This window comes from Ziziphus jujuba, chromosome 11 (assembly GCF_031755915.1).
Source record: "Ziziphus jujuba cultivar Dongzao chromosome 11, ASM3175591v1".
NCBI lineage: Eukaryota > Viridiplantae > Streptophyta > Magnoliopsida > Rosales > Rhamnaceae > Ziziphus > Ziziphus jujuba.
The window spans coordinates 15,904,213-15,920,534 of NC_083389.1; the positions used below are offsets into that span (position 1 = coordinate 15,904,213).

A 16,322-nucleotide genomic window follows, 5' to 3' on the forward strand; every position below is an offset into this window, starting at 1 on the left:
CTCCGACACTCCTTGGACAGTTCGGACCTCAACTTGCTTTGCTCATATCTTTCAAACTATAGCTCCGTTTTTTATGTGCTACTAGTCTATGGACTCGGATTGATGCATACTTTGCAATGATACCCCGGTCAAAGAGAAATTCTATCCGGATCAAAAAGTCAAAATTTGACCTCTCTTGGTCAATAGTGATCAAACCCGGTCAATCTCGGTCAACGTGAAGAAAATTCCGATGTTGTTCGGGACAGGGTGTTACACACATAGCTGCCGGAAGGGTAAGGCAACTAAGGCCTTTGACTATTCCCATTTCATTAAAATGCATAATGGGCATATATCTATGTACATAGCATGAATATTGGTGAATAAAAAGCCGGTAAGGGTTAAATGAACCGCCAGCTATAGAGTTTGGCATGGCTTTAATTAAGCAAAGTCAGCATATATATGGGTTGATCTCACATCAGATCCACACGATGATTTTAATATTAGAATCTTTTATTAGCTTTTAAATTACTTTAAAGATTGAGACTTGAAAATGAATTAGTGGTCTAAAATGAATTTAGTAAAATTTTAAAATCTTATTAAAAAAATGAATTGTATATAGAACATATATTTTAAAATGTTATCTCTTAAAGTGATATGGTGGCTGAAAAATAAAATTTTATGGATACATAATATGTGCTCGGTCTTTTTTATAAATAGTTGTGCTATGGTAAGCTTATACACTTACATTATGATGAGTATTTTACATCCCACCATATTTGATGAGATGAAAAAAATAAATAAGTAAATTTACAAAAACCATACATGTCACCCAATGTGGTGAGTTGTGAGATGCCTATCACAAAATAAATATGCAGATATGTTATAACAAAATTATATATATATATATATATATACACACATGAATTCATAAGTTGAGATCGGTCTAATGAAAAATCATTCAGACATTTTCTTATAAGCTTTTAAGTTATTGTAAGAGTTGAGATTTAAAAATATATTTGAGATTTATATGAGTCCTAATAGGATACACTTTATCTTTTTGTGGTTTTGATATTTTACTAGACTTGTATAATACACAAATATATACATTTTTAGATTTTAATTTTTATAGCAATTTAAAAACTAATAATAAATATTGTGACAGTTTTTTTATTCAAATGGTTTTGATAATATAACGACTTTTTCTATATATAAAAAGTTATGTTTTATTAAGTGTCATATAAATTAATAATTTAAAATTGTATAATTTAATTGAGTAAACAACAATCTTTGCACTTGCCAGGTCAATAGATTCCAAACAAGGTTAGGAACATAGCAATAAATCTCTAATTTGGCCAACTTGATAACTAAAGTCATCCTTTAAACAATATTTTTTTTTTGAAGTATATAAATACATAAGTGGTTCTTCCAAAGATCTGCAAGAACAACAACAAAATAAAAAGAAATAAATAAATAAATAAACCTTGATATCACAAAGTAGCTAGATTGCAAACAATGGAAAAACATCCTTCAGCATACTTGCTCTTCCTTGCCTTCTTGGTTCTTACCACAGCCAAATCCTCATCAGCCTCGTCTGTAAATTTGGCTAGCGGAACTAACGTTGTGACTGCTGGCTTCGTTACTTGCCTGGTCAGAAGGATTCCGCCTCCCTCTGGCCCACCTGTGGCTGGCACTAATGTCAGCTTGTCCTGCGATGGAGCCAGGACCAGTCTTGGGCAAGCCGTCACCAACGCCAGCGGTTTTTACAAAATCAGTCTTAACGTGTCTCCGGGCCTTCTCTTTAACACAACAGGTTGTACCATCTTTGTTAGCCTCCTTCTTGCCAACTTCACTTCTCTCCCTGCCTCTGGAGTAGTTAGAGCCCAGCTTCTGTCAGGACCCGTCTAAAATTCCTCACAGGAACCCTAGACAAGCCCTGATCCCAAGGAAACCCTACCGGACCTTCCAATGGAAAATCCTACAGAACCTCCCATAACGGTTGGACTTACCACAAATTTCCTGCACTGAAAACACACTTCTATAAACACCACCTTATTCCTCCCATCTTACTACAATTTGTTTCCACAAGTTTACAGCACTCCAAAATAATAACAGGGAATTATTGCATTATCTAATAAAATGTTTCCAATACAGTATACAGAGCATTATACAAATAAATATGAAATTAATACAATGTCAGATAAAGAAGCAATACAAGATGAAGAGGAAAAGGGAGGAAATGCTTCTTGGACTTTCGTCAATGAACTGAGACGTCGGGCTTGCCCCGGACGATCAACGTCTCCCAATCCTTGTACCTAGGGGAACAGAATTTAGAAATATGAGATGCTAATCATCTTAGTGAGTGACCCTATCTACTGTACAATTATAATAGTAACGATAATTATAGCACATTTGATTAATTAAGAATAAATAAGTAAATAAATAATAATTAATTGAAAATAATATTTTCTCTCAAAACCCTCACCACTCACCATTCACTCCGTTGGAAAAGTTCCCATTTTAAAACATTTTTGCAAAACCCAATCTTTTATGCCCCAAAAATAAAGGAATAATTAATTTGGAAAAAAATTTAAATAATCCAAATATGAATAAAATATAATGAAATATAATAAAATAAATTTAGAATACTTACATTAAAGAAATATAACATAAAAGTAAAATTCAATATATAAGTCATAAAATTTGATTTAATAAATCAAAATAAACAGTGTCAAAAATATGATTTAAACAATTATAAATAATCATATAAAATAAGTGGTAGAAAAATACTATAATATTCACTTTGAAATATTCAACCAACCCATCTAATATTTTTATGGCAAGATGCATTTTAAAAACATTAATTTAAAATAAATGATATAAAATATGAATAAATACATTTTAGAAAATACTAATTGGAAATAGATGATAAAACAAATTAAATACATTTAATTTAAATGCTGCTTTGAAACTTTAAGATTTGAAATTTATATCTGAAAAATAATACTTGACGCACCACACTATATACCAGTGATGCCCTATAATACCCAGCGTGTCAGGACCCGTCCAGAATTCCTTCCCCGGAACCCTAGACAGCCCTGATCCCAGGGAGACCCTACCGAACTCTCCAACGGAAAATCCGGCAGAGCCTCCCCTAAGGGATTTACTTACCACAAACTACCTGCACTGAAAACACACTTCTAAAAATATCCCCTTATTCCTCCCATAATACTACAAATTGATTCCACAAATTGCAGCACTTCAAAATAAATACAGTAATCCAGTGCATAATAAATACAACAAGAATGAAAGAAATATTACAACTGCAATAAAAGAAAAACAGGGTACAGTACGAACTAAAACAGCGAGGAAGATCAAGTCCGCTCCGAGTGAACGCCGACAACCTGGTACCTAGAGGAACGGAATTTAAGAGTGTGAGATGCTAATCATCTCAGTGAGCGACCCTACTACTATACAATATAATACCACGGTAATAGGTATATCAATAATAATTATTTGGAAAATAATAATTTCTCTCAAAACCCTTACAATTCTCTCAGTTGGAAAGGTTCCCCTTTTTAAAACATTGTCACAAAACCCTTATTCATATTCCCCAAAAAAAACAAGACATCAAATGAGTATCCGAACAGTAATAAATAAATTTTAATTCCAATACAGCTTTAAAACATTTTATTTATTATTATTATTTTTTTTTTAAAACACAGTTCCAAAAATCAGTTGATGCACCCACTATATACCAGTGGCGCCAACAGTACCCAGCGTCCCAAGGTACCGCCAGACAGGAGGTTATAGAAAGAAACCGGCATACGGTCGCGTGGCGTCCCACTGCGCCGCTGCTAACCTGGTGTCCCGGCCAAAGGGGGGTGGCCGCCCTCTCCGATGGCATCCACAGGACACCCTCATAATATCAACCGCGCGCTACTCACACCCACCTGCGCGCTAATCACAACCGTGTGCACACTAACCATATCACATATACCATATCACATAATCAGAACACCAGTACGTGCACGGTGCATCTAAAAATCATAAAATCCACAATTTAAATTATAAAATAAATTTCACATTTTTCATAAACATAGCGGGCATAATCCATCCGCTTGAACCGGGAATTTTCCCACAATTTCTTTGTCATCAATGCCATAAATTCCATGATTTTCAAATCTACCAACTTTCAAATCCATCAATTCAAATATCCACATTTTCCCAATGCATAAATAATGCTCAAAATCTCATAATCAAATCTCATAATATTTCATGGGCATATTTTATAAAAATTGAAATCACCAACATAACCAAATATTTTCCTTGAAATATTTGAAATTCAAATCGTGCCCAATTTACCATTAAAACCACACCAATTTCAAAATCCTCAAAACCATAAAATAATTCCACACGGCATAAATTTGTAGAATTCGCATTTTCTTAAATCCAATAAATTCATAAATAATTCTACAATAAATCCAATAAATATTTGGCACATAGAAATTAAATTCCAAATATTTAATTCACACATAATATATTCATCAATTAAACTTCCCAAAATTAATTTGAAGGTGGGTCACTCACCTTGTGCACGTATCTCAATCAAGATCCTCCGTAGGATTGACTCCGCTACTTGCACGTGCACCTAAAACATCCACAGTACCAAAACCACAAATATTAATATTTTATTCGGGGTAATCCCTAAATGGGTACCTGGGGAGCGAACACCAAACGATAACTAAAATTTACGAATTATATACCGAATCGAAGCTCGAGTGATGCTAATCACAGATCCGGTCTTAATTTCCGATGATCGTACCCGACGGGGTCGGAATTTTATCGGGAAGCTTTTCGGGTTTCGGCTTTGCAATTCTCCCAAACCGTCGTGAATTGGTGGAAACGGAAGTCGGATTTGGGTTCAGGAGGTCGAACACTGCGGACTGGAGCTGGCCGGAATTTTCGGGGTACTCGCCGGAACAGTACTTTCCGGCGGGCCGCCACGTCACCGGCAACCGTCGCCGGAACAGTAATTTCCGACGGTGGCCGTTTGCTGTGAAATTTTGCAGATTTGTAGATCGTGAGGAGAGCAATCCAACGGGACCGACGGTGAGCAAAACGGAGGTCGGACGGCGGAGAAATCACCGTTTGAAGATTTTTGACCCCTCGCCGGAAAACGCTCCGATCCCGGCGCGTCGGTGGTCCGATGGCCGTGATTTTTGGTGGGTAGGCCGGACTTGAGGAGAGGATCAAGGCTGTCAGGCGCGTGTACTGTTTATCGGCCGGAATAGTGCCGATTCGCGGTGGCCGGCGGTGGAGGGGAAAAATCGCCGCCAAACTTCGGACGTCCGATCCGGGCGCGTCCGGCGGCCGTTCGCCGTGAAATTTGGAGGTTTTGTCGGAAATGAGGTGGGCAATCTGGCTGGCCGGCGCGTGTACAGTAACTAGGCCGGAAAAACGTGAAAATGGCCGGCGGCCGGCGGGTCCTCTTTCTCTCTTTCTCTCTCCTCTCTCTCTTTCTCTCTCTTCTCTCTCTTTCTCTCTCTTCCCCGAGAGTTTTTCAAAATTAAAACCCTGTGTGACACTGTTCATGCCACGTGGACCACTCAGAAGCTGACACGTGGCATTTCACTGTTCACGACCCAAAAACATTAAAATAATACGGTATCCGGTAAACTTCAAACGTCCATAACTTTTTAACCGGATGTCCGATTTAAGCGTGCCGCTAGTCTATGAACTCGTATCGACGAGTACTTTACAACCATACAAGAGTCAACTCACAATTACATCACAAGAAAAAGTCAACTCCCGGCACCTTTTAGACAGTTTACACTTCAACTTGTTTTGCCCATAACTTTCAAACCGTAGCTCCGTTTTCGACGTGCTACTAGTCTACGAACTCAGGGCGTCATGCACTTCGCCACGGTACCCTGGTCAACTCGAAATTCCCACCGAGTCAAAAAGTCAACTTTGACCCCTTCGGTCAACGGTCAACGGTCAACCTCGGTCAACGTGCACGGATTCCGGTGCGATTCGGGACGGGGTGTTACACAGCGTCCCAAGCACCATTTGGAGGGAGGTTAAAGAGAGAAACTTGCATACGGTCACTTCGGCATCCCGACAGCGCTGCTGCTTAAACCGTCAACCCGGCCATGGAGGGGGGCGGCTTATGTGCACTATATAAAACTTGCCTACCCTTGGTCTGATGGCAACTCACGGGAGACATTATAACTTGCGCGCTCATTCACATATACAGTATAGAACACCAGTACTGTATGAGTGCGTCTAAAACAAATAACCAAATTTATTATTAAATTGCATAATTTTTTCCAAAATTCACCGTGGGAATTATACTATTTTTCAAACTCACATTCCCACATTTTTTCTTTAATCCTCATCATAAATCCATCACTTTAAAATCCATCAAGTTCAAATCCATCAATTTGAATATACAAATTTTTCAATGGCATAAGGTCAAGCCATTAATATTTCAATGCATAAATATTTTTAAAACATAATAATTTAAATCTATATTTTTCTCAAATTCTCAAAAATCAATTTAAATCAGTAATATGAAAACCATATAAATTCCATATATAATTAATTCATATAATTGTGCACAATAATTGAATAATAACCATAGCAATAATTAAAATAAATCAAAACCACAATTTCTTTAAATTTCCAAATATATTCTTTTGGCACGAAAACATATATTAAAAACATTATAAATTGGCAATACAATTCTAGATAGAAATTCTCATAATATTGAACACATAAACATATTTTTGAAATATTCCTTTATGAAATATTCCAACAATAAAATTTGATAATAATTACCAAAATCTCAAACTCCTTAAAACCAAAATATTTTATAATGTACAAATATTTAATTCCATTCAATTTTGGCATCATAATTCCAAATATAAATTTGTTAAATATTCAACACATAAAACATATTCTTCAAATAACCAATTAACACAAAATATATATATTTTTAACATTCCAAAATAATTTTGAAGGTGGGTCACTCACCTTGAGCATGCAATCCAACCAAGATCCTCCATGGGATCAATTCCACAACGCACACGTGCTCTTAGAACAACAATATTATACAACTCAAATAAATTAATATTTTATTCGGATAAATAATACCGGTATCCGGGAGTTTAACACAAACGTTAACCAAAATTTATGAGTAATATATCGAATTGAAGCTTGTGAAATGAGAATTACGAATTTGGTCTTACTTTCTGGAGATCGGACCTGAGGTGGCGGGAATCTCATCGGAAAGCTTTCGGAATTTAGGCCTTTGATTCTCACAATCCGTTAAGAATTGAGGAAAGTGGACACCGGATTTGGGTTCAGAGGGTCGGAATTAGTGGGAAAGGATGGGCGGTGCAACTGGAAACTCGTCGGAAAGTCGATTTCCCGACGAGCCGCCGTGGTCACTGGAATCCGCCACCTCCGGGCACGCGTCCGGTGGAAAATGGCCGTGATTTTTGGTGGGAAGGTCGATCGGGGAATGGGTGACTCAATGGAATTGGCGGTGAGGCAAACGGAGGCTGGATAGGGAGAAATCTGGGTTTGAAAAAATCAACACTGCAGCGAGAAAAAGTCTAGATCCGGGCGCATCGCGTCGGCGGTCAGTTGGTAGTGATTTTTGGCTGGCTGGCCGGTTTTCAGGTGGGCTTCAAGCTAGGGTGGCACATGTACTTTTCTAGTGGTCGGAAATGGGTGAACGGCGGTTAGCCGATTGGGTTTCTCTCTCTAGCGTTCTTTCTCTCTCTCTCTCTCTCTCCTCCCCTCTTTCTCTTTCTTCCCCTCGGCTCACGTGTTTTTGCCAAAATAAAAGCCACCCGTGGGTGATGCTGTTCACTCATGTGATTGGTTGAAAACACGACACGCGACACATACTATTCAGTAAGTCAAAATATATTAAAATATTACGGTATTCGAAAAACTTTGCATGTCCATAACTTTTTAACCAGATATCCACTTTAAGCGTGCCGCTAGTCTATGAACTCGTATCGACGAGTACTTCACAATGCATGAGTCAAAGCTCAAATTTGCATGAACAAAAAGTCAACTCCGGCACCCCTTGGACAGTTTGGACCTCAACTTGTTTTGCTCATAACTTTCAAACCGCAACTCCGTTTTTGACGTGCTACTAGTCTATGAACTCGTGACAATGTGCACTTTTTAGCGGTATCTCAGTCAATGTTAAACTCCATTAGGAGCAAAAAGTCAACATTTGACCCCTTCTCGGTCAACGAAAGTCAAACCCGGTTAACCTTGGTCAAATTTTAGAAATTCCGATGTACTTCGGAACGGGGTGTTACAGCTTCTCATTGGTGCCATTCGCTTTGTAACGATTAGCCTACGTCCTCTAGTGATTCAACGAACTTATGTGTATTTTTTAGATCTTTTAGGAGGGTTTTGACTGTAATCCTCATATTATAAAGTACTATATTATATATGCACACACGCACACGCGCACACACACACACACACACACACACACACACACACACACACACACACACACATAGTAATATATGTGTGTTTTCTTTCTTCCCACATAAACATGCTGGTCGTTAATGGTATCTATATAATACCTAACTATAGCTACGGTAAATGATCGTGTGCATAACGTTAGGTACCGCAACATGTTGCATAACGTAGGTGCTCATACTATGCAAATGATCGTGTGCTTTTTATAACAAAATTATATATATATATATATATATATATATATATATATAAAGAAGGACCTTTAATTCCAATGTCAATTATCCATTAATTTACGTAACAAAGAAGATAGTAATGGTTTTTACCAAGACAAAAAAATGATGGTAGTTATGGCCTAATTTCCATTTCAGAACTAGAGAGGCATCCTCACATAGCCTGCCGGAAGAGTAAGGCGACTAAGGCCTTTGACTATGCCCGTTTCATTAAAATGCATAATGGGCATATCTCTACGTACATAGCATGCAAATTGGTGAATAAAAAGTTGGTAACAGTTAAATGATCTGCCAGCTAGAGTTTGGCATGGCTATAATTAAGCAAAGTCAGCATATATAGAGTGGATCTCACTACATATCCACATGATGATTTTAATATTAAAATATTTTATTAGTTTTTAAATTACTTTAATGATTAAAATTTGAAAATGAATTAATAGTCTAAAATGGATTTAATAAAATTTTAAAATCTTATTAAAAAAAGGAATTGTATATAGAAAATATATTTTTAAATTTTAGCTCGTAAAATGATTTGATGGATGAAAAATAAAATTTTATTGAGACATAATATGAGCTTCGTAAATAGTCATGCTATGGTAAGCTTATACACTGACACTATAATGAGTATTTTATATCCCACCATATTTGATGAGATGAAAAAAATAACAAACAAATAAATTTATAAAAACCATACATCTCATCAAATGTGGTGAGTTGTGAGATGCCTACCATAAAATAAATATGCAAATATATTTTAACAAAATTATATATATATATATATATATATATATATATATATATATATGAATTCATAAGTTGAAATTGTTCTACTGAAAAGTCATTCACATATTTTTTATAAGTTTTTGGATTAATTAAAATTTGAGATTTAAAAATATATGCGATATTTATATGAATCCTAATAGGATTCACTGTATTTTCTCACGTTTTTAATATTTTACTAGATTCGTATAATACACAAATATATACATTTTTAGATCTTAATTTTTATGGCAATTTAAAAATTAATAATAAATGTTGTGATGATTTTTTTATTTGGATGGTTTTGATAATATAATAACTCTTTCTATGTAAAAAGTTATGTTTTATTATAGGTGATATAAATTGATAACTCAAAATTGAATAATTTAATTGAGTAAACATCAATCCTTTGCGCTTGCCACGTCAATTGATTCCAAACAAGGTTAGGAACATAGCAATAAATCCATAGGCCTAAAGTCATCCTTTAAACTGTATTTTTTTTTTTTTTGAAGTATATAAATCCATAAGTGGTTCTTCCAAAGATCTGCAAGAACAACAACAAAATAAAAATAAATAAACTCTGATATCACAAAGTAGCTAGATTGCAAAGAATGGCAAAAAATCCTTCAGCATACTTGCTCTTCCTTGCCATCTTGGTTCTTACCACAGCCACATCCTCATCCGCCACGTCTCTCAATGTGGCTGTTGGATCTCAAGTTCAGGTTGTTGGCAGGGTTACTTGCCCGGTCAGAAGGATTCTGCCTCCCTCTGGCCCACCTGTGGTTGGTGTTAATGTCAGCTTGTCCTGCGATGGAGACAGGACCAGTCTCGGGCAAGCCGTCACCAATGCCGGCGGTTTTTACAGCATCGCTCTCAACGTGGGTCCGGGCATTCTCTTTAACACAACAGGCTGTGCCATCTTTGTCAACCTTCCTCTCGCCAACTGCACTGCTCTCCCTGCCTCTGGAGTAGTTAGAACCCCTCTTCGCTTGCTTTCCATTGTCCCTTTAACGGTTAGCCAACTTCCTCTCGTGATTGACGAAATTCGTGTATATCTTGGAGAACTTTTAAGAGCGATTTGACTGTAATCCTTAATTATAAAGTACTATATCTATATATATATATATATATATAGATACGCACAAACACACACACACACTAATATATGTGTGTTTTCTTTCTTCCCACATGAACATGCTGGTCGTTAATGGTATTTATACAATACCAAGTTATAAATAACTGTTAATGACTATGCATAATACTAAATAAAGGAGAAGAATTTGTTGTTTGCTTTTGTCTTCCTTATATTTTGCTGCTGTGTCTCTATTTTCATTGCTTAATTTTGCATTTTCACCATCTAATTATATACCAAGGACATATCATGAATTAGGAGACTGAAATTAATTGGTAAAGGAAATTAATTTATAATTATTAACCGAATAATCCTTCATCTCTAGCTTCTTTGCATGTTACGTTTTATTCTATAGTAATGCTATTATTCGCGAGGTTGCCCACCTTAACAACCATCTATTACTGTCCGATTATCACAATTGCATATATCTAACCAAACTCTTCGAATTGAGAAATTGCTTATCCCCCATCATAAATTGAGCAACCTGGCCTATAATAGCAAAATTTTTATATGTGAATAGCCAAAAAGTGTAGTGAACTTACTTTACTATGAATAAAAGATCGAAACAATGAAATAATATGAACGAAGTCCCAAACAAATTCTTAAGGACCTAGTTATTTTTCAAGTTTAAGAATCTCATATAAGCACCATAAATCAGATAAAAAAAAAATAATAATAATAACACCAATATTATACTACCTTGTTGGCCTTTTATCTTTATTTGAATTTAAAATGAAAATTAATTATGCAAAGCTTAAAACTTGTTGTTAAAAGCATTTATAGACCTTTCAAAATTCATATTAAAGTCTCGGTAATAAATTCTAAATTATTAAAGATGCCTCTGTAAAACTTTTTTTTTTTAATAATAAATTTGTAAAAGGTGAAGGAAAAGTTGAATTTTATATGTTTAGAGTTTAGGCATGTGCTTTACAATTTATTCAACAAGAATTATATGAGTGAAATAGTAAACAAGCATCTGACAGTGTTAAATATGATATGTACAGAGAGAAATTCTTACATGAGGAAAAATCTACTTTATCATTTTTAAAATTTAATATACTTTTGAAGTTTATAAGTCCTGATAAGGTTTACTTAATTTTTATAGGATTTTAGCATTTTATTAAATTTTAAAAGTCTCAAATCTTTTTTAAATTCCAATCCTTTAAACATTTTAAAATCTAATAATAAAAGTACTAATGGAAAATCCATTTGCTCGGGTTGGCTGGTGGCAAAACAAAGTGGTGCAAGTCCTCCATTGTAAGCCCTTATATCAAGTCAACAATTGTGATTTAAAAATAAACAATGATATAATATAAGATTTGATATTTACTAAAATCATATTTGAGAAAGTGAACTTTATAAAGTTGGATGAACCATAAATAAAATTTTAAATTTAAAAATTTAGAGCAGTCCAACAACTTCCAAAGTAAGACAAAACAATTAATCAACTTGATAGAATCTTGGTTGCTATATATGGAAAAAAAAAATATTTTGTTATTGAAATATTATTCATATCTTTGTTATATATCCATTTTCAAACATTTTCAATAAATGCAAAACGTCTCTAAAGCATTTTCCAAATTAATCTCTAATTTTTTCGAAAAAAAAAAAAGAAAAAAGAAAAAAAACTACTATTTATCCAATCCTCTATGGATCCAATGGGATTCCAAACCAAGCCTTGCGCCGTTTATCTTCCATAATTATCCAGTAATGATTAATTCATGGCATTTTCTTAGCGAATGTGTGAAAGAGAGTTGACTTGTGTTTAAGAAGCCAACGGCTATGAAATTTTGGAGTTAGCTAGTTTGCCTTTAGATTTTGGGTTGTAAATTAACTATAACTTCATCTCTGGACAATGTTCTATGGGATGATGGGTTTATGCCATGCTATTTAATTGTGTTTTTTTTTCTATGTTACCCTTTTAAAATTTCAAAAACAATAAGCCAATTAAGACTGTTTTTCCTAGTTGATTGGTTACCTGCTAAATTTAATGAATCCAGGCTAGTCGACGGCTCAAGTAAATTACGCCACAAAGTCTTCCAACTCAGTTTCATATAGATATTTCCAACACTGAAATGCGGCCGATGTCAATGATGCATTCAAAAAGGAAAGTAAAATCGGAAAGAGGGTTTCCAGATAAATTTCGTTTTATTTATTTATTTTTTTGGGTTGTTGGAAGATATTGTAAGACAAAATAGCTTAGCAAAAAGCAATAAACAGGTGGCAATAACGCCAATTGTTCTTGAAGACTCCTGATGTGGGAGATTTTCTTCCACGAGGGGTTAGTACTTTTTATTTTTAATGGAGTTCCGGTAAATTTTACTCTGAAAGGTTGGAAATAATATCTCAAACGGATGATTCCATGATGTAGGTGTGAAGAGTTTATTTGGTAGCAGACCAGCCTCACTAATATAGATTGCTAGGACTTGGGAGGGAGTTTATTTTTGTGTTTTGGTTATTCATAATTATTTGCTGATTTTTCCTATTCTATTTAGTTAAAAACAAATATTTTATTTGCTGATTAGCCTTATAGACCTTTATGTGTCGCCGAAACTGGGAAGAGCTTTCTTCTCTCCCCCCAATGCCTTCTGCTCTTTCCTTATCTCTTTCCCCTGCAACAACCACAGTTTCAGTTCCTGAGAACCTTAATGAGAAATTCAGCAGGAAAGGCACTAAATTTTCGCAATCCGACAACATTCCAATGGTTCAGCTAACTGTAAGGAATGGTAGTTCCTTAAAGCTACAAGTACTTGATGCTCTTGTTACTTCATACAAGCCTAAAGTGTACTGGAAAGATGATGGCTTTGAGGAGGTTCTTTATACAATTCCTGCAAATGGTTCAGCCTCTACTAGAACCAAAGGAGGGATCGGTTTGTTCATCAATGATGCATCAGAGCCTGGATCAAAGGGTCACTTATGCTTGCTGAATGGACTGTAAAAGATGTTGATTTTGATGCCATTGATGCTCTCCAGGTACTGCTTAATTCAACTGTCTTGTTCCATTTGCAAAGGTTCAGATGGTATGGTTCTTGATGCTTCTAATTTTCTCGATGAAAGTCTAGGCCTCATTTGATTTATTTACTCCAATATCCTTGCTGTAATAGCTATTTTCCTTTTGCTAGTGTTTTGTGTCCAATTCCACCAAAGTTATGTCGGGTACCTATTGTCCAATTTATCCACCTTCCAGTGGCTATTTTGTTGAATTTCAGTAGTAGGAGAGTTTTGGAAAGGGGATTCTCGAGTGGATAAAATGCCTAAATCATATCTTTGTGAGAATCAAAGTACATAGTTCTAAAATGATGAAACCAGGGAAGAAAATGTTCTTCTTTTCTTTCTTTCATTTTTTCCCATGCCATTGCTTCTTTGTTGCAGGTTGAACCGAGCTGCACCAGTGGAGTACCTGATCTAATGTATGTTGTTACACTAAATCCGGTAAGCATGGCTACAGCACACATTGTGAAGAACAAAGGAAAAAAGAATGTGACTCTTACAAATGTTATACTTAGCCATTTCAAGTTCAAAAGGCAAAATATGGCAGCCATCCAAGGTCTCCAAGGCTGTTCTTACTGCTCAAGCCCTCCTTTATCGTCGCCTTTCGAAATATTATCACTTGTTGAAGCAATGAAAACTGAAGATCCAGCATTGTTTGCTTTTGGTTATGAGCCTGAAAAGAAACCGGGTTTGTGGACTTCTCAAGACGTGCCTTTTACCATTCTGAACAACAAGCTCAGCCGAGTTTATGTAGCCCCTCCTAAAGAGAGATTGAAAGGCATTTTACAACACACCAGCTTCAAAATATGAAACTCTTGATCAGGTACATTGCTATTGAATTTCTTCTAATCGAAGCCAAGTTTTGTTTACAAAGTGACGTGGTAGAATTTGAACTGTTTCAAAACCAAACTTTACTTGTGAAAAAACAAATGGGATCAAATGCTGACAGATAGAAAAATGGCACACCATTATTAGTCTCTTAATTAAGTTGGCAACTCTAACATGATTGTTACCGTTTTCAAGGACGAGAATTGTTCTTCAGGGTAATAAGGATGGGATTTGAGGAGATCTACTTATCAAGCCCTGGCTCTTTCTCTGAGAAATATGGGAAGGAATATTTCATGTGCACTGGTCCTGATTCCATGTTGGTACCTCTTGTTGTGAAGCCTGGTGAGGATTGGAGGCATGATAACTTGTAATTAATCTTTCATATAGAATTTCCATCTTCTTCTTTAATCCATTCTTTCATTTTTTTCCCCCCTTCTTTCTCTTTTATTTTTCACCCTATTTCCTTTTTTTTACTAAGTTGTACACACCTGTTCCTCCAATCTATCAAAGCAACTTTTTTTTTTTTTTTTTTTAAATTAAGTTGAATGTATGTTCCCCCCCTCTTCTAATGAAAATAGTGATTGAAAAAAAAAAAATAATTAGCTCTGAGTGTTAGAATTCATCCTGAAACCAAAAATGAACCCTGTATGTCCAAATTTTCAAGAAGTTTGAATTTGGACTAGGACAGTCTTTTTCCCTACATATGCATAAACAACGCAACACTAAGCAAACAAAAGCAATATGTTTAAGAGCCTCATCAGTTTTGAACAAGTACTGCTTCCATTAGTCTAACATCCAAAGTTGTCTTATTGGTCGAAACCACCCAAACAGCAGTGACAAAAATAACATTCCAGATAATAAAAATTCCATACAGAATTGTGATGAAGTTATTAGTTTGTAATATTAAAGTTTTATAACTTTCCACCAAAAGATTTGGGATCATTCTTTGCAGCCCCCAGTTCCAATCAAATTCTTTTAGAGATGTAGCAATCTGAAAACATGAAAAACAATCTCTATGACTAAATTGCAGACAGAGCAAAGAACTTAAATTGTTAAACCTATCTTTCTGTCGCAAAACTAATGGTCAACGTTGGGAATTATAGCCTTCAAGGACCATATATGCCATACAAGTCCCACTTCATTTGATTATCATCAAAACAGTAGCCAATAAAGTAAAGCAGATTTTATAGAAAGATAACACCAGGCTTAATATTATTAAGATACATTATTCTTCACATCTAGTTTCACTCACAGGAGTAAAATCACTACAGTTTCACTAGATAAAAACATTGTTAAGCTACAAAATTGGATCAAGCTGAAAAGCATTGACCAATAGTTCCTAGCATTAAGCAAAATTGGATTTTCTTATTTGGGTAAATTACACAACATTTTTCCTAGTTTGGTAATTTTACTTAAAACACCAATCTGTCTTTTAGAAATTGCAAATACTTATGTAATTTATTTTAGTTTTTTGTTGCATCTATATATATATATATATATAAAATACCCTTCCTTCTGTCAATCGGTGAAAAACATAGTTATTGTTATTTTTTTAATAGCAGAGAAAAAACCTCATCTGCTCACCATACTATATATATATATAGAGCTGTACTATTTATCCTCCTCTATAGTGCACGCCTAACGTTAGGTACCGCAACATGTTGCATAACGTAGGTGCTCATACTATGCAAATGATCGTGTGCTTTTTATAACAAAATTATATATATATATATATATATATATATATAAAGAAGGACCTTTAATTCCAATGTCAATTATCCATTAATTTACGTAACAAAGAAGATAGTAATGGTTTTTACCAAGACAAAAAAATGATGGTAGTTATGGCCTAATTTCCATTTCAGAACTAGAGAGGCATCCTCACATAG

At 35.1% G+C, this 16,322-nt stretch overlaps 1 protein-coding gene and 1 pseudogene across 1 annotated transcript; both read left to right on the forward strand.

Moving 5' to 3' along the window:
- The first annotated feature begins 1,491 nt into the window (after positions 1-1,491).
- Positions 1,492-1,884, forward strand: LOC107432682 (uncharacterized). Its single transcript, XM_016043870.3, has one exon. The coding sequence runs from the start codon at positions 1,492-1,494 to the stop codon at positions 1,882-1,884; it is 393 nt and encodes a 130-aa protein (XP_015899356.3).
- Positions 1,885-13,161: 11,277 nt separating this feature from the next.
- On the forward strand, positions 13,162-14,804 carry LOC107432681 (photosynthetic NDH subunit of subcomplex B 2, chloroplastic-like; annotated as a pseudogene).
- The last annotated feature ends 1,518 nt before the right edge of the window (positions 14,805-16,322 follow it).

Excerpts from the sequence above, each read along its gene's own strand:
- LOC107432682 (XM_016043870.3), top strand. The coding sequence starts at position 1,492 with ATGGAAAAACATCCTTCAGCATACTTGCTCTTCCTTGCCTTCTTGGTT.